Source organism: Ictidomys tridecemlineatus, chromosome 15, assembly GCF_052094955.1.
Source record: "Ictidomys tridecemlineatus isolate mIctTri1 chromosome 15, mIctTri1.hap1, whole genome shotgun sequence".
Lineage (NCBI taxonomy): Eukaryota > Metazoa > Chordata > Mammalia > Rodentia > Sciuridae > Ictidomys > Ictidomys tridecemlineatus.
Genome location: NC_135491.1, coordinates 28,046,244 through 28,071,510, shown reverse-complemented (window position 1 = coordinate 28,071,510; position 25,267 = coordinate 28,046,244). Strand labels below are relative to the sequence as shown.

General features: G+C 38.9%; 1 protein-coding gene across 5 annotated transcripts in view; it reads left to right on the top strand.

The window, feature by feature from the left end:
* Positions 1-1,643: 1,643 nt before the first annotated feature.
* The window catches only part of N4bp1 (NEDD4 binding protein 1), a 48,642-nt gene continuing 25,018 nt past the window's right edge, over positions 1,644-25,267 (top strand). The window contains exon 1 of one of the 5 annotated variants that reach the window (XR_013430852.1): positions 1,644-2,096. Coding sequence is in view for 4 of the 5 variants with exons in the window: in XM_078032264.1 (XP_077888390.1) it covers positions 1,899-2,096 (198 nt within the window). In the remaining variant the exon portion in view is untranslated. The remainder of the gene's footprint in view (positions 2,097-25,267) is intronic. The other 4 variants (XM_078032264.1, XM_078032262.1, XM_078032265.1 and 1 more) reach the window with 4 other exon arrangements.

The following is a 25,267-nucleotide window of genomic DNA, read 5'->3' as shown; positions in this document are numbered from 1 at the left end:
CCCCAAAACTGTGTATCTTTGGTAACATACCAACCCAGTGTCTTCTGAGTATAGTTAATGGCGTCTCTATGGGTGTGTGTGCTACTTCTGTTGTTTTAGGGTGGGGTGTTTTTTAGAGGGTGGAGAGAAAAGGACTCTTGTGTGTTTTTCAAGGCAGGCTCCCTCCTCACCCAGTGATTAAAACAATCACTGGCCTGGAAGTCACTGGAAGCAAACAGGAACCAGCCCAGGGGAAAGCCCTGACCAGTTACTGAACAATATAGCAATTGCACTGAGTGCGACTAAGAAGACAGGAAATAACAGGTTATCCTGATAACATGCCTTACTGGTATGTTGCAGGTCTGGGTGCAATGTATCATCAAGGCTGTACTTTCCACCTGATCTGCCTCAGCCAATACCAGGTCATCTACCTGATGGAGCAAGGCTGCCGGTTGTGTGGACATCACAAAAGCCCAGGGCAAGAGGAAGCTGTTGGTCTGTGAGCCTAATGGTTCTCTTCCCTGTGCTTAGTCATCTCTTCAGTGGGGCACTAGGAGAACACCTGACTGAGTTTCTGGAACATATGGAAAACCCCCGAAGCCTGGATCCCTGACAGGTTTTACCTGGGGTAATCCCTTTAACCGAGACATCACCCTTGGCATTTCCAACTGAAACATCTTTAGATCCTCCACTCCTCAAGGGTCAATGGACACAGAGGGAGCAGGCTCCTAAGCTCACACAAGTTCCACGCGCTTATACAAGATTGTCCATGAAAACTGAGGCTTGCTAATTTAGCAATAATAATACCTAATGCTCAGGCATTATACTAATTTTCTCAGTAGGAAGTAAGAGTTGTTGTTACCCACATTTTACAGAGGGCTTATTAAGACACAGAGAAGCCCAGTGGTGTTCCCATGGTTTCCAACTATCTGCCGCGTCCACATGTTTAGTTCAGAAGGAGGAAACTAATACTTTTCCCACAATTTGTTCTACATGACTCAGAAAATATAAGTTCTGGAAAAGGCCCTAGAGATAACGGAATGTAACCTTTACAGCTGGGATGTAGTTGAGTAGCAAAACTCTTGATTCCCATGTGTGAAGCCCCAGGTTCAATTCCTAGTACCCTGCCCCCCCCCACCCCCCTGTAATCTCTGATTTTACTGATGAAAAAAAATCTTAGATCTGCGATTATTTGTCCCAGTTCCACCGTAAAATCATGAGCAAACCTCAAAACTCCCTACTTCTGTGCCTCTCCCATGACACATTCCCTACCTTTTCCCTCCCAGAAATCACACTCTTGAAATTGTCTTATTACTACTATTATTATTTACTTTTCAGTTCTCCATGGGCATTCCCATTTTCTTTCCCCTATCATCATTTTTTTTAAAGGAAGAGGGTGGGTGTAAGGGAGGGAAGTAGGAGAGAAAAGAAAAAAAAAAAAAGAAAAAGTCCCATCTGCGTATTAATACAAAACCAGAAATCTGCATTATTAGATTGCCCGAAAGCGTTGAGCCCTCATCAAAGAAGGCCGCTCAGACCTTCGGAACTGTGGTTTTGCCCTCAACCAACATGGTGAACGCGCATGACGTAGACTTCCGTCGCGCTCTCTCTACCTACCCGCTCTTCCCAAGGGGGCGGCGAACTTCAATGACGGCTGCAGGCGGGGCGCATGCGCGGCGGCGGAGCCCGGCCCGCGGTGGTGGCGGTGAAGGGGCGTAGGGGATAGCTGTCCGCAGTTGCCAAGCTGCGGCGACTGAGGCGGGATGGTGTAGCCGGGCCTGCAGGCGGGAGGGTGGGGGTGGGGGCGAGTCGGCCGGGGACGGCCGACGCCGCCCTACGGGCTCGGGTGTAGCGGCAGCACGCTGAGGGGGCGTCGCCGCCGCCAGCCCCCGGAGCCGCCGCGGGAGGCCGCGCCCGCCATGGCGGCCCGGGCGGTGCTGGACGAGTTCACGGCGCCCGCCGAGAAGGCGGCGCTGCTGGAGCGGAGTCGCGGCCGAATCGAGGGCCTGTTCGGAGTGAGCTTGGCGGTGCTCGGCGCGCTCGGGGCTGAAGAACCGCTGCCCGCGCGCATCTGGTTACAGCTCCGCGGGGTGCAGGAGGCGGTGCACAGCGCCAAGGTGAGTTCGGCCGCCGCCCCCGCGCGCCTTCCTTCCCGGGCCCGGCCCGCGGCCTCTGCTGGGCCAGTCTCTCCTCCCTCCCTCCCTCCCTCTCTCCACCACTCTGACCCCAGCGCTGGGGTTGAGAGCGCAGTGTTGGGGAGCCGGCGAAAATTGCTTTCTCGAGGCACATCAACCATGTGACCTTGGGCTAGCGGTTTAATCCCGGGAGCCTCAGTTTCTCTATTGGTATAGTGGTGCCGTGGAAGCACCTACCTTGGAGCATTGTCGCGCGGATGAAAGTGGGTGATAGGTGTAAAGCACAGGGCACTGTGTTTAACTGGGAAACGTTGCCTGTTATCTGTAGCCGCCTCCTGGATGTGCGTAAGGCCCGCAGCTCCAGATTCACAGTGTGTTTGTTTTCATCCAGACCTCCTCCATAGGGGGTTCTTGAACCTTGTAGGGTCTCAGTCCCTCTTGAGGATCAGGAAAATACCGTGATAGTAAATATTCAGAGACTGTCGAGAAGTAGGGTATTTAATCAGAATGTTTAAAATAATAGTATTCCTTGGGTTAATATTATGCACAACTAACATTTGTATAATATTGTTGCATATCAGACTTTACTCCGAATACTTACGGAATAATGCAGCCTTTAAAAAAAAATCCAATGAGGTAGCTTTTATGTCCTCCCTTTTTTCTTGTTAAATTATCAGCTGGGGAAACTGAAACTTGAAGTGGTGACTCACCTTGTATCTAAATCAGCATTTTAGACTACTTTTCCCATACCTCTCCTTTCTTCCCTTCCCAAGCCAAAAAAATAAAAAATAAAAATAAATACCACCTTTGTAGGGGAGAAAAAAGCTTTTTACCGACTGGAGGTTCTGTAATTCAGCCTACAAAAAGATCGCTGAGTAATTGAAATAAACTTGACAGTAAACACATTAGCAGGAGAAAAACCTTTTTAATTGTGCATATATGCAAAGGAGTTCCACAGAGTATGATCGGGAACAAGAGCCAGGTGATTGAAGTTTTGTAGCATCCTGAGCTACAAGAGTAGTAGGAGCTTGTGGTTTTAGGTGATGGTTTCCTCTACGGCGGTATTTGGACATTTTTGGAAGGTTTGCCTTTCAGTCAGATCAGGAAACTTCTGAGAAAGCCCCTCCCTTCATTTGCTGTTCCTCAGGTGCTCTCAATTTGAAGTAGTCAATATACTAAAGTGGCTTAAATAAGAACGATATTTCCTGAACCCTTTCACCCTCCCAGGTACCTGAGTTTCTCCAAATTTTCCCATTTATAGTAGGGCAGCAATATTCAGAAGTAGGGAGTTTGTTTCCAGAATCCATGTTCTTGAAAATTGCCTCTCAAATGACTTCTCTGGGGATGGGAGTGGGTCCTTTTATTGCCTATTTCACAAATTTCACAGTTCTCTTGAAGATCTGAATAGTCGTAACTCCTGTCATTCGTAGATTTAACAACAAAAATCTTAGATGCTTACTTTTTAACTTGTAAAGCTGCAGTAGGACATTTAGCTGTTGAGTCTTCTCCACAGCTTATCTTAAAAAGTAAGTGTTGAATCAAGTTTGCATTTCTGTGCTACTAATTTCTTATTAAATTGACTTTCTATTTCATACAACTAGTCTAATTTCTTCCCATATCTCTCCTTTCTCCCCAGCTGCCTAATTTCTACTACTCAGGGCTGAAAAGTTCAACATGACTGACTTTCCTGTTGTTTCTGAATTATCTTACCTGTATTCATTCTCTCCTTTCCATTGCCTTTGCTGTGATTAAGACCTTCATTTTTGGTATGTGTCCCCTCCCTTGCTTCAGTGCCTTTACTCTATGGCTCCCTCACTTTCTGGGGAGCTGCTGGAGCCTCCTATCACCTAGCTCATTCAGTCTGAACTTGAACTAAGAAGATACTCCCTATTAATCCAGCCCCATCTTATTTTCCTGATTTTCTGTTATAGCAGCTCTTTGCTTAAACCTCCACTGTAGTCTAGTCTCTGCCCTTGCTGGGTGTTTTTGTCCACTCCTGGTTCTGCTTTTACTGAAAACAGCCCAAGAATAGAAAGTATTCATTCCCTTTGCTATATGGAAAAGCCCTGCCCATTCTGCCAGGCCCTTCCAACTGCAGTTCTCTTGGCAATTACTACCATACAGGTTTAGCATAAAGTAATTTGAAAAGTTCTGTCTTACATAACTTTTGATAGCATGTGTCACCTCATAGTCCAACTCTCTCACATGTAAGAAATCCTTTTTCTCTCTTCCTTGAGATGCAGAGTAAGGAGCTGAGGCCATGTTCAAGGCTTTTTTTGTTCTTGATTGTTTGGAAGTGTGTTTTACATTTTTGGAGGAAAAAAACATTAACTTCACTTTAAAAATTAAGAACAGAGAGTCAACTTGATTCAACATCACAGTGTTTTAAGTTTAGCTGTTGAGAAACTGGTTGGGGAGAGATATTTGGAGTAAAGAGTTTTAATTATTTATTTATTGCAGGGCTGGGGATCCAACTCATCCACATACCACTAAGCCACATCCCCCCTGCCTAAGAATTATCTGGTATAGTCTCTGATCAGAATAAGAAGAGATGAACTGATTTAAATCGGGGTCCCACCTGGTGGTTTACTTTTAAAATGTTAATTCACTGTCCTTTGCAAATTTTCGAGGAGAATGTTGAGGATTAGTTAGGCCTTCATTCACTGGAGAGAGGCAAGTTGGGAGCTATTGGTAGAAAGTGGTAGTGCCTGCAGAGTTAAAAAAAAAAAAAAAAGGCACTGAGAGTGGCCAGCTTTGGACTTTGAGCCTGGAAGATTATTAGGTACTTGCATTCCAGACTGAGGTGGTTATGAGCAAAAGCTTGGAAGCCAGACTGATATAGTAGAAAGTGTCAAGGACCCACTGGGAGAGATGAATGCCAAGGGACCCCAAAGCCATGCCAGGACCCTTAGGTTTTATCTAGTAGGGAGTCAGGATTTTGAGAAGGAAAAAATTTGCCTGCTTTAGAGTTAGGAAGATCCAACAGTGGTAGGAATATCATTCCAAGTTAGAGTTTGCGTGGTTGGGGTGGGTAAAGTTTTTCATAGATTTTGAAACTGAGTGGATGTAGAGATTTAGGGATAGATTTTAAGTCCTGGTTGCAGGAAGAATGGTTGATGTGGTGTGTGTCCTGTTGGTTGGTGGGGCTACCAGGTAGTTCACATTTAAGAAAAGCTCATGAGCATTCGCTATTGCTGCTTCACCTCAAGGAGCCTGCAATCTTATAGGGGAGACAAATATGGAAACAAACAGGACAGTGTGATACATGTAGCAGTTGAAGAGTGCAAGGTGTTATAGTAATACAAGAAAGGAAGGTTTGCTGTCCTCAACTAAGTTCTAAAGGATGAATGAGAGTTTTCTAGAGGATATTGAGTTTCTGGCAGAGTAAAGAGCACACACAAAATCACAGGAATAGCCAGGCATGGTGACGCATTCCTGTAATCCCAGCAATTCAGCAGGCTGAGGCAGGAAGATAGCAAGTTCAAAGCCAGCCTCAGCAACTTAGTGAGACCCTAAGCAACTTAGCAAGACCCTGTCTCAAAATAAAATATAAAAAATGGAATGTGGGTCAATGGTTAAGTGGCCTGGGTTCAAGTCTCAATGCAAAAAAAAAAAATCACAGGAATATGAGAGTGTAATTGCATTAGTTTCCTTAAGTGCTGAGAGAGTACGGAGGAAATTGTTAGAGGTAGAAAGGAGTGAGGCACATGTGTTTGGAGCCTGCTGAAGAACATGGATTTTTTAACATGCAGGTGGACAGTGGAGACCCCTGAACATGAGGGATGCAGACAGCAATATTCTTACAAAATGCTTCAGTGTTCACCACTCTGGGCTTGTGTTCCATTGATGGTTTGTAATAAGTACAGAAGGTTTAGCAACTTTCATAGCATTCTCTCTTTACTTCAGGGACTGGAGAGACAATGTATGAAAGAGAGAGGAAAACCAGAAGAGAGTATGGTCCACAGGGGGCCCACAGAGGGAGCTGATGTCAGTGGTAGAAGACTAAATGGAAGCAAAGGAGATTGAATTTCAGAGAGGAAGGGAGGTAGTAACCACCTCATGCAAAAGGAAAGAGATTAAAGATGTAAAGCAGGGTGGGAATTCTCTTCATTGGCAGTGGTGGAAAGGGATGTTGTTGAGGAGATCTCTGCTGGGGAGTGAGATACTTTCTTTTTCCATGAGAGAGTCACAAATTGTCTGGTACCAGACAGAGAATCAGCCTAGGAAGTGACTGGATAGTACGGAAGAACTGGTGAGCTAAGGCTGTCTGTCCTGCAGGAGAGGGCAAATGCTCATGCAGAGAAATCAGACAGTTACACTGTGTAGGTTCATTATTCACAAGCCTTTGGGAGTCTAGATTTCATTGTGTACAATCTAATATGTTTTTTTTTTAAGTGGCAACTAATTTATGTTTTTAAAATCACCCATGCTGTGAATTATAAAATTTTGCATCAATACTTTTTTAAATTTTATATTGTTAAAAGCAAAAAACAATTATGCATGTTAAACAAAACATGTTAGTGAACCAGATTCAGCTTTTGAACTGCCTTTTTAGGATTCCTACTTTAATAGCAGACAGGATTAGTAAACTAGCACCGTCTAGTTTTGTTTTTGGTTTTTTGGGCTTGGAGAAGAGGGCACTTGAAAGCCCTAATGGCCTACAGTACTGTCTCAGTAAAGTAAAATGCTAGCTCATCCTCAGAGAATGAGGGTGAGAGATTGAGTATACGTTGTAGGTACAGGGGAACTGCTGGAAGTGCATTGGAAAAGAAAGAACCAGAAGAACTGTGGGACTAAAATAAGGGCCAGGCAAAATTAGCACGAATTTTATAGTGTCACTTTACCCAGAAACTAGCTTTCTTTTCTTCCTTTTTTTTTTTTGATACTGAAGATTTTTGCCACTGAGCTACATCCCCAGCCTTTTTATTTTTGAGACAGAATCTTGCTAAGTTACTTAAGGTCTTGCTAAGTTGCTGAGGTTGGCCTCCAACTTGAGATCCTCTTGTCTCAGCTGTCCTACTTGCTGGGATTAGGGGCATGCGCACTCAGCCATCCAGAAACTTTCTAATGGCAGTGTTTTCCCCAGTTTGGGGTTAGTGATGCTAGTACACAGATTAGAGGCAAAGGGGTCTAAAGTGCAATTGAGCAAGGCCAAATGGGGCCCAGGAATTGGTTTTAAATGGTCACCTTTTGGGGGTTAAAACAAGGAGACAGGTAAAAGCAGAAAGGTATGTTGCATGGTGGGAATAGCAGAAGAGAGAAAACCTGTTCCCTTCTAGCCTTAGAGTCATGTACCTGGGACATGTTCAGTATATGTTAAAGAACTCTGGAGGTTATAATCAGAGGAATTTTCAAAGATTAGAATCTTGGATGTGAAGAAATTCTGATCACCAGGGTTGCCTCGGGTCATGGGTAAAGTGAAAGTGTTCCTTTCATCTTAGAGCAGTGAGGAGAGAAAGGAGGTGGAAGTATGAAGTATCTGAAGATAATGCAGTGCTGAGATTAGGAGTTCATAGTAGAAAATTGAATGCGAAAGTTAGTGAGACAGTACCCTAGAGATTAACAAGTATAGTAACTGAAAGTAAGTGCCATGGCTGCTTATTGTATATAGTGTCCCTGAACCTTTAGGCAGCTGAATTTGCTAACATAGCTGTCCTTCAGTTGATGTTTTCTTAGAAGTATTACTTAATGGAAATGAGTAGACATGACAAGCATACTCTGAGCACAAGCCTAGAGAACTCTGAGAGGAATGGGGAAGACTAATCAGTCTTAAAACATTGAAACTGTGCTAAGGTAGACAACATCCAATCCATTTTTGTGAAGAAAAGAAAAAGGGAAAGAGTCTTAAGAAGGAGTGGTAATTGACCTTTTCCCAATTGAGTTTTTACTTATATATTTGTAGAGTAAGGGAATAAAGATAAGAATGAAAAAAAAAATACACTTTTTGTGGTACTGGGAATTGAACCCAGAGCCTTACACATGCTAGACAAGCACTCTGCTACCTAGCTACATCCCCAGCCTGCACCCCCACACCTTTTTTTTTTTTTTTCCAATTTTATTTTGAAATAGGGCCTCTTTAAGGCCCAGGCTGGCCTTAAACTTAAGACCACTAAATTGTACAGGGTACCCTGATGAAAAATGTGATGCACTTCGAAGTGGCCTATTACTCTACTGATTTCAGAGGGTTAAAATTGACTTTGTGTTGTTTCATTTCCTTTTTTGTTGGGAGACCTTGATAGCTGGTTCATGAATGAACGGTAGATTTGTTCATGGAGGAAATACTTCAGAGATGTAATACTAGTTAATGTCCCTGGAGCTTTTGTTTTGATTTTACCAGAAAGAAGGGCGGTGTCCTTTGCATTTCCTAGAATGATCTTTTTTTTTTTACTCAATATAGTTATGAAAATAATTTTCTTAAGAAACGGTGGTTGGTTCTGTCTCTTTTTATGGTTAGTATTTTGGGATTATACCGGAATGTTGAAATATGGGATACTCACACTGTGTTACTGCTGGGGTCAAAAGCCATTACTCATGACTGTAGTTTCCTCTTCCCTATTCACTTCCCAGCCAGTATTGTAGGGTTTTGTTTAAATTAAGGACCACATTTTGTATAGTGCTGACTTTTTACTAAATTGACATGATTGTGGAAGTTTAGCAGTCTTAAATTTCAAAACAAAATAATAGGAGGGAAATCCTTAGAGTAATTAAATTTTTAAAAAATCAGTTATTTAATGTGAAAGCAGCATTTTATTTAAGTCTGAGGCAGGAGGATCACAAGTTTGAGGCCAGCCTGGGCAACTTAGTGAGAAACTGTCTCAAAATAAAAAGAACGGCTAGAGATGTAGGGTGCTTTCCTACCATCCTGGGTTTACTCTCCAGCATGGCAAAAACATATAGGTCCTAAAAATATAAAGTGAGCCTATATAATACATTTATTTAGCCTGTTTTGAGGGAACCAGCTGGATAAAAAAACTGGCTCAGGGAGCATTGGAGGAAATAATATGAGTATTGAAAAAAGAATGTTAGCTAGCATGCACAAGGCCCTGGGTTCAATCCCCAGTACCACAAAATAAAGAAAGAAAGAATATTGGAATAAGGTTGCTAGATTGGAAGCTGGGGCTGTAGCACAGTGGCAGAGCGCTTGCCTAGCAATGTGAGGAACTGGGTTTGATCCTCAGCATCACATAACAATAAACAAATAACATAAAGGCATTCTGTCCATCTACAACTATAAAAAAAATTTAAAAAAAGATTGCTAGATTGGATACCAAATTGGTTATGGTTCTATAGGATAATGAAACTATAATCTTTGGATTCAGAAATTATGTGTGTCAATATTGGACAAAAATCTACAAATTAACTTAATTTCACAGTTTCTGGAGCTTACTTTATGAGTAGTATGTCAAACAAAAATACATCCTTCTAGATCATACATCAGCAAACTTTTTTCTGTAAAGAACCAGATAATAAGTATTTAAAAATTTGTATCATGTTCTTTGTTTTTACTTTCACAGCCCTTTAAAAATGTAAAAAGATTTTTTCAAAGGCTGTACAAAAATTTTCCAAGTTGGATTTGTACTATCCAAAATGGTAGCCCCTAGCACATGGGGCTGCTTAAATTGAAATGAATTAAAATTTATTGAAATTGAATATTCAGTTCCTTGGTTGAATTTCAATGCTTAGTTGCCACATGTAACTGGTGGCTATTGCAGGTATAAAACATTTCCATCATTGCAAAAAGTTTTATTGGACAGTTTTGTCCTGGAGTATGAAGTAATCTGTGGTTGGACTTGCTAGACAGCAGTCTAGTAAGACATTGAAGAATCATGCAACCTTTCTTTTAGGGGTTTTTGTAATCTTTGTTGATTGTGCCCGCTTGTAATCATAATGTCCAGTGGTTATTCTTTTTGTGTATGTGGGTTTAACCCAGGGCCTCAAGCATGCTAAAGCAAGTGTTCTACCTCTGAGCTACATATATCCCTAGCCCAACTTTATTTATCATTCATTCACTCATTAATTTTTGGAGACAGGGTCTTACTAAGTTGCCCAGGCTGGTCTCAAACTTAAGATCCTCTTACTTCAGCCTCCTGAGTATCTGGAGTTACAAGTATGTGCCTGGCTGAATTTGTTTCTTTAAAAAAGATTTTGAAACAGTATGAGCTTCTGAGAGTTTTGGTTTTGGTTTTTTGCTCTTAAAAGACAAACATATTTAAAGTATTAGATGTTTAGCTTATTTGTTTATTAGGAATTTTAGAAATAAAATTGTACCCACTTATAATCACAATGAGATTCATGGTGGAGATTCATATAAAGGCTTGTTATTTTCTATCAACCAATTCGAAAACAAGTTCTTTATGAAACTTGATAATTTATTAACCAGCGCCCAGAGAAAGGAATATACTTCACATTCACATCTTGGAAAATAAAGGCTCTTCTCATTTATAGTCACAAATATGAAGAGAGCCTTTAGCTTGGATTCTATAACCTTAGCTACAGTTCAAAACTAATTTAAAAACACATAACTAACTGGTTGAGATTTCATAAAAGCTATTTCATTGGCCTTAAGACATGTTCTTGCACAAACAGAAATTACCAAGACCACAGTTCTTTTCTTTTTTTCCATCCATCCTTTCTTTTCTTTTATTCCTTTCTCTTCTTCTTGAACCCAGATCCTCCTTTGAACATGCTAAGCAAGGGCTGTATCCCTGAGGTACATACCCCAAACTGGACTTTCTCAGTCACTTGACCTGACTGAAAATTGACTCTTTTCTATTAGATTGCTAGTAGAGGTAAATTATCAGCCATGCACCGACCAGATTTATATATATGAAGTGTCCATTTGGGAATAACCTAGTGATTCCCTGTGCACTGGTCCCTGGGCCAATGTAAAAAGGAACATAAGGAGCATTCCTGTAGCATTGGGAAGGTTAGCTCAGGAGGTTTACTTAAGACTAGCCTGGACGATATGTAGTATCAGAAGAAAAGAAAGCAATAGGGAAGCAACAAAAGTAAAATTCACTTCCTACTTGGGACTAGCTCAGGGAGCCAAAGTTAGACACACTTGGGTTTAAATACACAATGAGGGTGCCCTTCTTGAACCATTCAGTTTAATAGCTCCAACAGGTAAGTAGAATTGAGAACTGGGTCCTACAAAGCTTTCAAAGTTATAAGCATGCTTTCAATCACTCAGGTAACTCATGAATGAGGGAACCAGCAGGAATGTAAAAGTGATTCGAAGAGGATTTGAGAATCAGTATCAGTACTAAAACAAGATCATTGGAATAAAATTGCTCAGTTAGATAGCACATTTGGCTAATTGCTTATAGTATAATGAAATCATAAACTTATTTTTTTACATTTATTTTTATTGGTGCTGAGGATCAAATTCAGTGCCTCACATGTGCTAGGCAAGCGCTCTGCCTCTGAGCTACAACCACAGACCATAAACTTATTTTTTTTTCTATCAGATGCATCTGGTTGGCATCTCTGTGGGACAGAAGTCTCATTTAGTAATGTCCAGCTTTACAGTTCAGATAATGTTTGTAGTAAGTGGTAGTATACAAGAGTAGTAATAAGTGGAAGTATACAAGAGTATATTTCCTAAAGAGTTCATGATTTGGGGGTAGTACAAAGATAGTGCTTAATGGCAATTGCCTTATAGAAGTTTTGATGATTTTTTTCTCAATGTTATACAAACTATTAAAATGAAACACACCTTTTTGTCATTTTGGCCTCTCTCAACCAATATTTAACCATGTCTTTGATAAAAGGCTGGATGTTGGTCTGTGTTCCCAAACCTCCTAATTCCTCTTCTGACATGTATTTATTAGAGATATGTATTGATTTGTTCAGGGTTTCTTAATAGTAGCACTATTGGCATTTTGAACCAGATAATTGGGGGGAGGGGATTTTCAGGGATTGAACCCAGGGCCGCTTTACTGCTGAGCCACATCCTCATCCCTTTTTAAAGTTTTATTTAGAGACAGAGTCTTACTGAGTTGCTTAGGGCCTTGTTAAGTTGGCTGAGGCTGGCTTTGAACTGGAAGTCCTCTAAGCATACACTGACCAGATAATTTTTTGTTGTGAGGATTGTATTGAGCAATCCAGGATGTTCAGTAGCATTCTCTGGCCTCTGCTCTCCGTGCCCCCCTCCCTTTGGGTATTCAGGATTGAACTAAGGGATGTTTAACCACTGAGCCATACCTCCAGCTCCTTTTTACTTTTTATTTTGGGACACAGTCTCACTAAGTTGCTGAAACTGGCATTGAAATTGTGATTCTTTCTGCCTCAGCTTCCTAAAATGCTGGGATTAACAGGCATGTGGCACTGAACCTGATGGTTTTTACTCTTTAAATGCCAGGGAAAATCCCCTCAGTTGTGAAAAACAGAAATGTCCCCTGACATTGCCAAATGCCCCGGGAAGAGTGAAATCACCCTGCTTGAGAACCACTGAATTAAATGACCAAGGTCAATCCTCACCCTTTAAAAATTAATAGCCTAGAAGAGTTTAATAAGATATTTTTGTGTTTAGAACAGAGGTTAACACACATACTTTCTAGCTGTCTCCAAACATATCTTTGGATAAGAACACAAGGAAGAAAAGGTTAAATCAGGCTGCAAAATAAAACACTCTTGTTAGTCCAAACCACAGGGTCTTTGAATATGGTTCTAAGGATCTTCAACATGAATCCTGCACAGGGAGAAGTTTGAGAAAGTTTTTGAGCAAGGAAGTGAAACGGCTATACTTCCAGAAATAACTTTGATGTTATAACAAAGGGATTGGAGTATGACAAAATTGGCAAGTAGAAAGAAGAGTTTAGAGTTGGTTGCAGTGTTTGCACGACGTTTAAATGACTGTCATTGAAAAGAAACTTGGACCAAGGATGAAGTGGAGAGGAGCTATGAGATCTGTTTGGTGTGTTTGTTTGGCGGGGGGTGGGGGGGGTGTTTGGTGGTACGAGGGATGGAACCCAGGGCCTCATGCATTCTAGGCAAGAGCTCTACCACTGAGCTACATCCCCAACTAGAGTGAGATCTGTTTAGGCACTGGGAGGGTTGGGAAGGGGGGGAATCAGGTAGAAATGTCCAGGGGGTATCTTCCAGCCTAGCAAAGTGTTAAAAGGCTAGAGGTTCAGATATGGAGTTTTCACCAGAACAGTGAAAGGGAGGTTGGAGTTTGAAGAGTCAGAATATAGTTAAGAGAAAGGACCAGGACAGAATTTGGGGAAATATCTACATTTAAGAAATAGTAGAAAAAGACAGCAAAGGATTTGGGAATAGAAAGAAAGTAAAGACAACTAGTGGTGTGTTCCAGAAAACCCAGTCAGTCAGTATGAGAGCTGACTTCATGGTGTAGTGAGACCTAAGAAAGAGAGGCAGGCTGATCTTGGATTGCACAGGGCCATTTAATGGGGGACTGAGAGAAGCTTGTAGATGGAAGAAAGACCAATTGGATACTCAAAATTTGGGCCAGAAAGAAGGGTATATTTATGGGTTAGGACAAAAGGAATTTCACCCAGGATAGAATGTACCTGATTTATCTTGTTTTTTTGTTTTATTTTTTAATAAATACAACCTATTTAGTGAGCAAAGCATTAAATCTGTGAATATTTATTTTTAAATTCTATTCTTTTTAGATATACATTATAGTAAAGTATATTTTGACATTATGCATGGAGTATAATTTCTCATTTAAAAAAATAATAATTTTAGTTGTCAATGTACTTTGGTTTTTTTATTTATATGTGGTGCCGAGAATCAAACCCAGTGCCTCACATGCTCGGCAAGCGTTCAGGTTATATATGATGTGAAGTTAGCTGGTCATGTATTCATCAGTGTACGTAAGATAGTTATGTCCGATTCATTCTGCTTTCTCTCCTGTTCCCATCCCCTCTCCCTTCATTCCCCTTTGTCTAACCTAGAAAACTTCTATCCCCGCCCTTTGTTGTGTGTTAACATCCACATATCAGAGAGATGTACCTGGATAATCGGTGCATAATATCAGAGTCCATTGGATCCCTGGAGCTTGGGTCTGATTGTAAATCTTCACATATGACTCTAGTGTTTTTATCTGTTAATGGTTTGCTGGGAAGTTATGCAGGAAAAGTGAGGTGTAGGTTTCCTCAGGGCACTTAACGGCAGTTATGACTCAAGATGGCTGCAGTCATGTCGATCTGTGTCCATACATGGTAACTCACAAACATGAAGCGGAAAGAACTTGTCATGGACAAGTCATTTGACATGTCACGCCCAAGAAGAATGAGTACAGAAAAGGGGTCTTTGGGTTTGGCATTGTTATTGTTAGCAGTCAAGAATTTTCAGTTTGAATAAGCCAGAATCCAGATTTCCAGGATTTGACTGTAAAATATGGTTTAGAGTACTTGTTTCAAAAAGTGTGAGGATGAAAGGATAGAGATGGGAGTGGACCCATGTATTTAAAGTGGGGCATGGAGAAAGTACAGTGGAATCAGCGAGACCCAAGCCTATGTGTCAGCACAGGGTTAGTAGGTAAATAAAAGTGATGGTGCTTGGGGAAAGTCAGAATTTAAGGGCGTGACTTTGAAATGGAAGAAAGGAAAAAGAAATCTCATTTATTTATTTTGAGATAAGGGTTACTAAGTTGCCCAGACTGTCCTGTCTAAGCTTCCCCAGCAGCTGTGTGCCAAATGGAGAGGAAAATGAAGGGATTCACACATACTAACTTCCAGTCTCTGGTGAAATATTCACATCTTCTACTGAGAGTGAGAAGAGTGAAAAATAAAAATGAAATTGGAAGTGAAAACATTCTTTGGGTAAGAGTGAGGGTTGACTTTACCAGGAAAGCTGAAAAGTTTTGAAGATTGAACACTCTTTGAGTGTGGCCTCTGGTCCTGTCTCCTAAAGTACACTTCTGGGAGGAAGTTGATGGACACTGTAGAGATGAGGTTAAAGAAAAAGGTAAAATAGAAAGCAAAAGAAATTATATTACTGGAAAAATGGGTGATGTGGTTACTCTTACCTTTAAGATGATATTGTTAACATGAATGATAGATGGAGATGAAAAGTAGGCCTGTTTTGTATTTTCTGAGGTTTCTCTGGGCCAATTTTGTGTGTATTCTGTAGAACTCTTGTTAATAAAGTCATAGTCTCTTTCGTAGAGATAACAGAACTTCCTTCCTTCCTTGTATTAGAGATTGAACCCAGGGCACTTTACCACTATGCTACATATCCCACTTTACCACTACGCTACATATTTTTTATTTTGAGACAGGATCTCTCACTAAGTTGCTTAGGGCCTCGCCAAGTTTTGGAGGCTGGCCTCAAACTTGGGATTTAGAATTTAGAATATCCTAGAGGGAGCCTTAGGCCTCTTTTCTCTCATTTTTTTTCCTACTGTGTTTGTTTCTTTTTATGGTACTTTTGGAAATATTTCTTCCATTTCTTCTGTTGATGATTCTGGCCATCATATTCTTTCCTTTACTCTTCTTTTCTTTTGTTTCTTTTAACATCCTGATTCCTGTTTTATGCATCCAGTATAATTTTGTATTTGTTAGAAAGTACTGTTAAATTTTTGTCAAGCGTTTTCCCATGTACCTATAGTTCCTTCCAGTTTTCCTTATTTTGTATTCTATTTTATGGTATTCATTTCTGTCTTTTATATCTGAGCCTTTCTTCCATTTGGGTATTTTTATGTTTCATAGTAAATTTGAAATGTCAATTGGACACTCGGTCTCTGCAGAAACTGTTCATAAGTGAACTTTACCTTGGTCAGAGAATCAGGTTTTTCTCCCCCCCCCTTCTCTCTCTTTCTCTCTCTTTCTCTCTCTTTTTTTTTTTTTCTTTTAGAGCATTTGTTTTGAAGATCTTTTACCTAGAGAAGAAATTGTACCCCTCCAGCTTGACTAATTAATTGTTACTGGTGGCACACTAAACTTTTCCTTATCCCAATGTCTGCATTTATTGGTCTCAACAGTATTTGAGAAGTCACATGAATTCAGGCAGTAACTTAGCATTTGCTGAACAGATAGCTCCTTTTTATTGGCAGGCAGCCTAAAGATCCTAGTACAGGTAACTACCCTGTTAGTTCCTAATTGATTTATCTGTAAAACCTAGAGAGAATGCATGAAAACAACTTAGAGGAGGAGTCTGAAAAGTAACAGATTGGGAAGAAAAACCAGAATGAAAAGTACCAACAAACCAACCATGAGTTTACTATTTTTTCCTGTTACTATCCTCCACCCTGGAAGTGGAAATGGGTACTGTGTCCTGGGAGGAGCCCTCTGGTTTAGGTTAAAGGGACAGAAAAGGGAACACCTACAGTGAGAAAATCTTGTGTGTTTCTTTTCCCCCTTTTCTCCATACTCATGAACACCAGCCCCCATCAGTCCTCTGGTGGTATTGTGGTGATGGGAGTTTGTAAGAGCCAAAATTCTTAGGGAGGAGAACCTTTTCTCTGGTTGCAGTTTTGGGGTCAGGCTCTATTGATTTTTATCTTTCTGGGTCTTCTAAATGAATCCAGGGACAGTTTTAGAAGTGCACGCTAGAGTGGGATAATCAAAACCCAAACTTTCTGGCTCAATTACGAAAGAATAACCCCAGGAAACCAAAGTACCAAGGAGATTGCAGAGTGGAAGGAGCTCTGGAAAGTTGGCCCTAAAGTTATGACCCTAGGCCCTTCCTTAAGCTATATGTGCATGTATATGCTCTTTATCAGCTCTAGAAAGGCTCTTGAGGACTGAGCAAACACTATGGCCACCATCTAAATCATAGACTAGAGACACACATGTGGGGCAGATACAGATAGCATCACAAAAGGGTTTAGAAACCAAGCTGACATTGTAACCAAAACTCACAAAGAATAGATTGCAGCTTGCAGCCTGAATCTTACTAGATCGATTATCTGTTAAAGTGTTAGCATTCCTAAGATTGAAACACATACCATAATGTAAAAAATGAATAGTAAAGAAATAGTTGGTAAATAAAGAACCAGGAAAATCTCAACTTTTTTTTTTTTTTTCAGGATTTAACCCAGGGATGCTCTACCACAGAGCTACATCCCCAGTCATTTTTAATTTTTAAATTTTGAGCCAGGGTCTCACAGAGTTGCCAAGGCTTATAATCTTGCTTTAACCTCCCAAATTGCTGGATTTACAGGTGTGCATTTTTGAAAATAGGAATTTTTTCTTTTTAAAAATTCTTTTTTAGGTATACATGACAGTAGAGTATATTCTGATGTATTATACATACATGGAGTATAACTTATTTTAATTAGAATCTCAGTCTTGTAGTTGTACATGATATGGAGTTTCACTGGTGGTGCACTTTACATATGAACATAGAAAAGTGAAAATTGCAATTTTAACCAGGTGTTGGAATCTTTTGGGGATGGAGAGGGGTTTACAGGGAATTGAACGGGCACTGAACTACTGAGCAACATCCCCAGCTCTTTCTATTTTGATTTTGTTTATTTTTTAATGTGTTCTGGGGATTGAACCCAGTGTCTCATGCTTGCTAGGCAAGCACTCGACCACAATCCCAGCCCTATTTTTTAAATTTTGAGACATGGTCTGGCTCAGTTGCTTAGGGCCTCGCTAATTGCTGAGGCTGACTTTGAACTCATGATCCTCTTCCTTCAGTCTCCCCAGCTGCTGGGATTACAAGCATGTGCCTCAAGGCCTGGCTGGAATCTTTTGACAAAGAGTAAAATATCTACAATAAAAATTCTCTAATAGGCAATCACAAAGACTCTTGAAATTAATAGAAAAAAAGGTTTCTGCAAAGAAATAACATATAAAAGAAAAACCAAGTGGTAAGTTTAGAAGTGAAAAATTGAATAACTTTAATAAGAAATGTACTGGATGAGCTCAATTTTATTTATTTTGGTAGTTATTTAATTAATTAAAGTATTGAGAGTGGAACTCAGAGCCTCACATATGCTAGGAAAGTATGCTACAACTGAGCAACATCCCCAGTCCTGAACTTAATTTTATAATGGAGATAACAGGAAAAAGTCAGTGAGCTTGAAGATAAAACAGAAAACATCTAATCTGAATAAAAGGTATTTAAAGAAATAATTGCTAAAGATTTCCCAGATTTGGTAAAAGATACTAATACAAGAAGAAAGAATCTTGCATCCAAATGTATCATAAGCACACTCCTGAAAATCAAAGACAAATTGAAAATAATGAAAACATCGAGAGAAAATGCATTGTTTGTTAGGGACCCATAACTAAAATGACTATAGAGTTCTTATCAGAAACCACAGAAGCCAGAAGGAAGTGACACAATATTTTTTAAGTGATGAAAGAAAACAACTTTTAACCCAGGATTCTTTGTTCAGTGAAGTTATCTTTGAAAAGTAAAAGGGATATGAAGGAATTCAGTTGAAGGAAAATTATTACCAGCACTGCCACAAAAGAGTTGCTAAAGGAAATTCTATAGAGACAAATGGCAAATATCTGGGTAAATGTACTAAGTCACTTTGCTTCTTGACTTCTTTAACATGAATTTGATTCATTAAAACAAAAAATACAACCATGGTCTGACGAGGTTTTAAATATAAACACATAAATGAAACGTATAACATAAAGGGAAGAAAGAGGAAAGGTAGCAAGGATTAAAGGAAACTGTATAACTACATGTGTCCTAAAATTTGTGCCCAAGTGTTTGAATTTGTGGAGGTGACTGAGTGAGGATACACAGGTCAAGAAAAGGGAGCTGCCACACCAGCAGGGTGACAAGGGAAACATCAGATCTTGGGTCAAGGGACAAAAGCAAAGAGGCAATGGGAAAGGCTGGGCCACAGCCCTTATTGGGCTTTCCATGAGGAAAGCAGGACAGGGGATAAACAGGAATTGGCTTGTGTGAATAAGTATCGTGCCTTTATAAGGACTATTCTAGTTGTCTGACTTCTGACCCTGGCTTGATTTAAGGCAAGGGAAACACTTGCTTGATATGTAAGCATTAGTTAAGGAGGTAGATGGGCATGCTGCACCTGAAAGGTATGCTCTATACAAGCTTTTCACCACCCCCTAAGAATTAGCCCTTGGAATAGGCAGTTTTCCCCCAGGTCTGAAACATTTTTATACACTCCTTAAAATGACAGAATATTAATTCTATGTGTACTTTTGAAATTTAAATACATATATTGTAATCGCTAGTGTGACCACTAGAAAGACTATATAAATAAGTTTAGTAAAATCCAAGGAATTATAATACTAGAACATGTTCATATAATGCAAGAGGAAATAGGGAAAACAGAAATAAGATGTGTGGACAAACAGCAAATAAAATGATAGGCTTGCCGAGCATGGTGGCAAACACTTATGATCCCAGCAGCTCAGGAGGCTGAGACAGGAGGATCTCGAATTCAAGGCGGCCTCATCAATGGCAAAGTACTAATAAGCAGCTCAGTGAAATCCTGTCTGCAAATAAAATACAAAAATAGCAAGGGTGGTGGAATGTGATGGTCATCATTATACAAAGTACATATATGAAGACTTGAATTTGGTGTCAGCATACCTTATATACAAACAGAGATATGAAAAATTGTGATATATATGTGTATTAAGAATTGCATTGAAAAAAAGTACATGTATGGTGGCATAAATTGGCATGAACATACTTTATATACAGAGGTACGAAAAATTGTGCTTTATGTAATAAGGATCGTAATGCATTCTATTGTCGTATTTTTAAAAAATAATAAAATCAAATTATGACTGCTTTACTGCTTTTTATTGCTTTAATAGTGTTGTGTTATACTCAAGGCATACTATCTTCATTAGCTGGAGGAATAAAATCAGAATCATATGCAAAAAAAATAAGATTAATTTTAAAAAATAGGGCTGGGGATGTGGCTCAGTGATTGAGTGCCCAGGTCCAACACCCCCTACCACTACCACTCCAAAAAGACTTAATTCCAGATTTCCCAATAATTGTATTAAAAGTAAATAGTCTCAGTACACCAATTAAAAGTTGTCAGGGTGGATTAAAAACACATAACCAAATGAATGTTTTGAAGAAACTCATTTCAAAAAATAATATAGATAAAAATAAAAGAAGCCATAACTGAAATAAATATTACAAAGAATATTACAGTATTAAAAAATAAAGTAAAAAGGGGAGAAATACACCATGTAAACATTAATTTAAAAAGTAAGGCTAGGGATGCAGTTCAGTGGTAGAGACTAATTTGCTTAGCATCTTTGAAGTCCTGAGCTTGATACCCAGTACTGGAAGGAAAAAAAAAAAAAAAAAAAAGAGTGGCAATGTGACCATCAGACAAAGTAGACTTCTGAGCAAAGAAAATTCCCAGAGATAAGGAAGCTATTACAATAATGATAAGACAGTTCACTAAGAAGACATGTGACATGTTAAATGTGTAACAAAATGCAAAATATGTGAAACAAAAACTGAGAGAACTGAAAGGAGAAATTGACAAATCCACAGTTGTGTTTGGAGACTTCATCACCCTTTTCTCAACAATTAAGACCCACCCATTAAAGGAAAGGTCGGTCAGCAAGGGTACAGAAGAACTTGCTAATACCATCAACCAACAAGATTGTATTTGATATTTATAGAATTACTACTCAACAACAGTGGAATACATGTTTTTTTCAAACATCCACAGAACCATCAAGATAAACTTTGTCCTAGCCATAAAATAAATCTCAATAAATTTAAAAGACTGAGTCATAAAGAATGTTCTGACCACAAAATAACCAAAACAACAAAGATAACAGGAAAATCTTTAAATACTTGGAAACTAAGCAACACACTTCAAACAATTTATGGGTCAATGAAGTTCTCACTTTTGTTTTATTTATCTTTTTTTAAACATGGATCTTCTAGATATGGGAGTCCTTTTTTTTCGTGGTGCTAGGGGTTAACAACCAAAGCATCATGCATGTTTAGCAAGCACTCCATGACTGAGTAATACCCCCAGCCCCTGAAGGGAAATTTGTAAAAGTGCACTGAATTAAATGACAATAAAAAGGCAACTCATCAAAACACTGGGGTACTGCTAAAGCAGTGCTGAAAGAAATATATAACATGTCAATGCAAGAAAAGAAGACTCAATAATCTAAGCTTCCATGTCAGTGAATTTGAAAAATAAGTGATATAGGCCTAAAGCAAGCAGAAGTAGGGAAATATAAATTTAAGAGCAGATGTTGATGAAACTGAAAGCAAACAAGAGAGAAAAACCAATTAAACAACCCCTTTGAAAAGATCAATAAAATTGAAAAATCTCTTACAACATAAAACACGAGTTTATCAGGGATGAAACATTTTCACTGCAGAATCTTCAGACATTTAAAAGATAAGGAAATACTACAGCTCTGCATACATAAATTTAGCAACTCAGTTGAAATTGGCCAATTCTCAAAAATGGCAAACTGCCATGACTTTGCCCCATGTAAAACTGATCATTTGAATAACTTTAAGTTATTAAGAAAATTGAATGGGTTTGTTGGTTGGTTGGTTTATTGGTGCTAGGTATTAAACCTAGGGCCTCCCAGGAATTAAACAAGTGCTTTGCCACTGAGTTATGCCCCAGCCCCTGGAAATTGAATGAATTTTAAAATGGGCATAAAAGAACTCTCTAGGCATACTTGTTTCACTGAGACTTCTATTAAATGTTTCAAAAAGAATTAACCTCAGTTTTACATATTTTTTTTCCAGGAAATGTGAGAGAGAACACTTCCTAACCCATTTGTGGCTAATGTTACCCTGATGTTAAAACCAAAGACAGTACCAAAAAGGACTGCTGTGTGAACTTCATTTGTTTGGGTATTTTGTGGTACTGAGGCCCAAAAAGAAAACTTCAAACAGAAGACTTTCATGAGTATAGATGCAAAAGTTCTTTTTTGGAGGGGGGTGGTACTAGGAGTTGAAATCAGTGGTGCCTTATACTGAGCTACATTCCCAGACCTTTTTATTTTCAGGCAGGATCTTGCTAATTTACTGAGGGTTTCATTGAGTTGCTGAGTCTGACCTCAAACTTACAGTCCTCCTGCCTCATCCTCTCAAGTTGTTGGGATTTCAAATGTGAACCACCACATTCAGCTTAGATGCAGAAGTTCTTAACAAAGTTTTTACAAATAGAATTCAATAAATTAAAAAGAGGTGTATAGGGCTTGATCTGTATTCAAAAAGTTAGTGTAAACCCACCTTATTTATAGGCTGAATAAGGGAGAAAAGTCCATAATTATAACAATTAATGCAGGAAACCATTTGACAGATTACAACACCTATTCATATTCATGTTCCTAGAAACTAGGAATGCTGAGTGACTTTCTCAACTGATAAAGACCATCTGTGCAAGGTCTACATCTAACACCATACTTAAAGATAGAACATTTTCTCCTTTAGATCATGAGGAAGACAAGTATGTCATCTCTCGACACTAGTCTTCAACATAATGCTAGACTTTCCATTACAGAAAGAAAGAAAATAAAAGTCATGTAAATAGAAAAGAAGAAATAGTGGCAGATGGCATAATTGTCTACATAGAAATTGTACAGGGAAGTGCTCACACACAACCCTGGACTAGAAATAGGTGAGTTCAAGAAGGTGGCAGGACAACAACATGGAAAAGTGTGTTATAGATAATTTTTTTCCCTGGTACTGGAGACAGCCCAGGATCTCTCATATTGCTAATACAAACTCTACTACTGAGCTACATCCCTACCAAATTTTATTTTGAGCTAGGTTCTCACTAAGTTGTTCAAGCTGGCCTTGAACTTACCAGCTTTCCCCCTTCAGCCTCCTGTGTGTCTGGAATTACAGTCATATGGCAGTGAACATATAGAAATCAAAATTTGAAATACTGTACCTTTTATAATTAAAAAATGAAAAACTTGCTGGGTGTACTGGCACAAGCCTGAAATCCCAGGTACTAAGGAGGCTGAAGAAGGATAATCACAAGACCAGTCTGAGCAACATAGTAATAAATAGAGGAAAGAAAAGAATACTAACTTAAGTGTGAATTTAGCATAATTATGCAAGACTTTTTTCTAATCAAAACTAAAAGTGCTGCTCAAAGAAGAAAGCAAAGCAAATAAATAGAGAGACATGATAGATTCATGGATCAGGAGACCCAGCAGATGGCAGTGATCCAGGCTTAACACAATTGCTGACAAAATTCCAGCAAGATATTTTTTATATGTAGTAAAAGATTGTTCTAGGCTTTGTATGGAAAAGCAAAGGAACTAAAATAACAATTTGAAAAAGAATAAGTAAGAATAGTTTCTACCCAAGTTCAACATATTGTGTAGTTACAGTAATCAAAACTGGTATTGATAAGGGATAGATACATGAATTGATGGAACAAAATAGAGAGCCCCTAAATAGCTTCCTAAGGTATGGCTAATTTTTTGATTTTGGGGTGGATATTTGGGTTCAAACCCAGGAGTACTCTACCATTGAGCTACATCCCTAGTGTTTTGTATTTGGAGACAGGGTCTTGCTGAGGTGCAGAGATTGGCCTTGAACTTAACTCTTGCCTCAGTCTCCCAAGTAACGAGGATTACAGGTGTGTGCCACCATGCCAGGCTGTGTGTGATTAATTGATTTTTCACATAGATAGTCCTTGAAATTTCATTTGAAGAAGGTGTACTAGAACAATTTGATAATCCATAAAGCAAAAACATGAATCTTAACCTAAACTCACACCATGCAGAAAAATCTGCTCAAAGTAGATCATAAATTTCAAGGTAAAACTTTTTTGAGATCACATAGGGGAGATCCTCAAGACCTAGGGCTTCTTGAAGGTTAAATTAATAGCTATGACTGTCACAAAACACCCTATTGAACGGATGAACAGAAAGACTCTACTTGGAGAAAATGAACCACATATCTGACAAAAGACTAAGACTCTTAATTCAACAGTATAAAAAAATCCATTTGGAGAATGGACAAACTAAATAAACAAAACATTTTTTTAGAAAAAGATATATACATGGTAAATAGCACATGGAAAAATATCCAGCATCACTACTCAGTAAGAAAATGTAAACTAAGATGAGATAATATTACATTCCTGTTAGAGTGACTGAAATGAAAAATAGTGGCAAATCAGAAGCTAGCAAGATTGTGGAGAAACTGGATGTCTTTTATATGTTCTTGGAAAGTAAAATGGTGTGACCATTCAGGAAAAATAGTTTGTCCTAAATACGAAAATCTAAATACGCACTTACTGTGTTTTCTGTTAGTTGTACTCCTAAGTACTTGTCCCATAAAATTGAAAACCTGAGTCCATATAAAAACTGTCAGAAGCCCCATATTACATAATTCCATTTATGTAACATTCATGAGATCACAAAATTATAGAGATGAAAATAGATTAGAAGGTGTCAGGGAATAAAACCTAAAGGTGACTGTAAAGGAGTAACATGAAGGAAATCTTTTGGGTAATGGAATAATTCTGAATCCATTGAAATGGTAGTTTTTAAAGCTATTCATGTGATAAAATGGCATAGTATCAATGTAGATGCTTGCTTTTGATAGTCTATCATCCTTATATAAAATGAAGTGGTTAGATGAAACTAGAAGAGTACCCAAGGAAGTGTGTACTACCTATTATTTGTTTAAAAAAAAAATTTTTTTTTTAATTACCCTTCAACCTGAATACAGCATAAGTACAAACATGTACTAGCCAAATGTTGCCTATTTGGAAATCTTTCAAGGATACTTACACCAGTATTTAACACTGTGTTTGAGCATTCAGTAGGAAAGCATGATAAGTTGTTATACCTTGATTTAACAAAATTGCTATGTTAAAAAAATAGCAAATTTTGCTTTTAAAAATGGCTTCTCTGTCCAGGCACATTCAAGAGATGTGAGGGAGCAAAGAACCCAACTGAACATCATAACACTTAGTTCAAGCTTCTCCTCTGTAGTTTTTCATCTATAGGAATTTCATGGTTTTAAATAATAGATGCACAAAGAATGTGCACTCATATTTGAATATAAGTTCTAAATATAAGATAATGTGTTACAGCAGCATCAAGTTTATGGTAAACAAACCCTCTTTCTGACAGGTGATACACATGTGAAACTTTTTACTATTTGGGTTAATGCTCTCTGTGTGTGAGAGAGAGACAGACTGGGAATTGAAGTCGGGAGTGCTACATTCTCAGCCCTTTTTACTTTTTATTTTGAGACAGGATCTC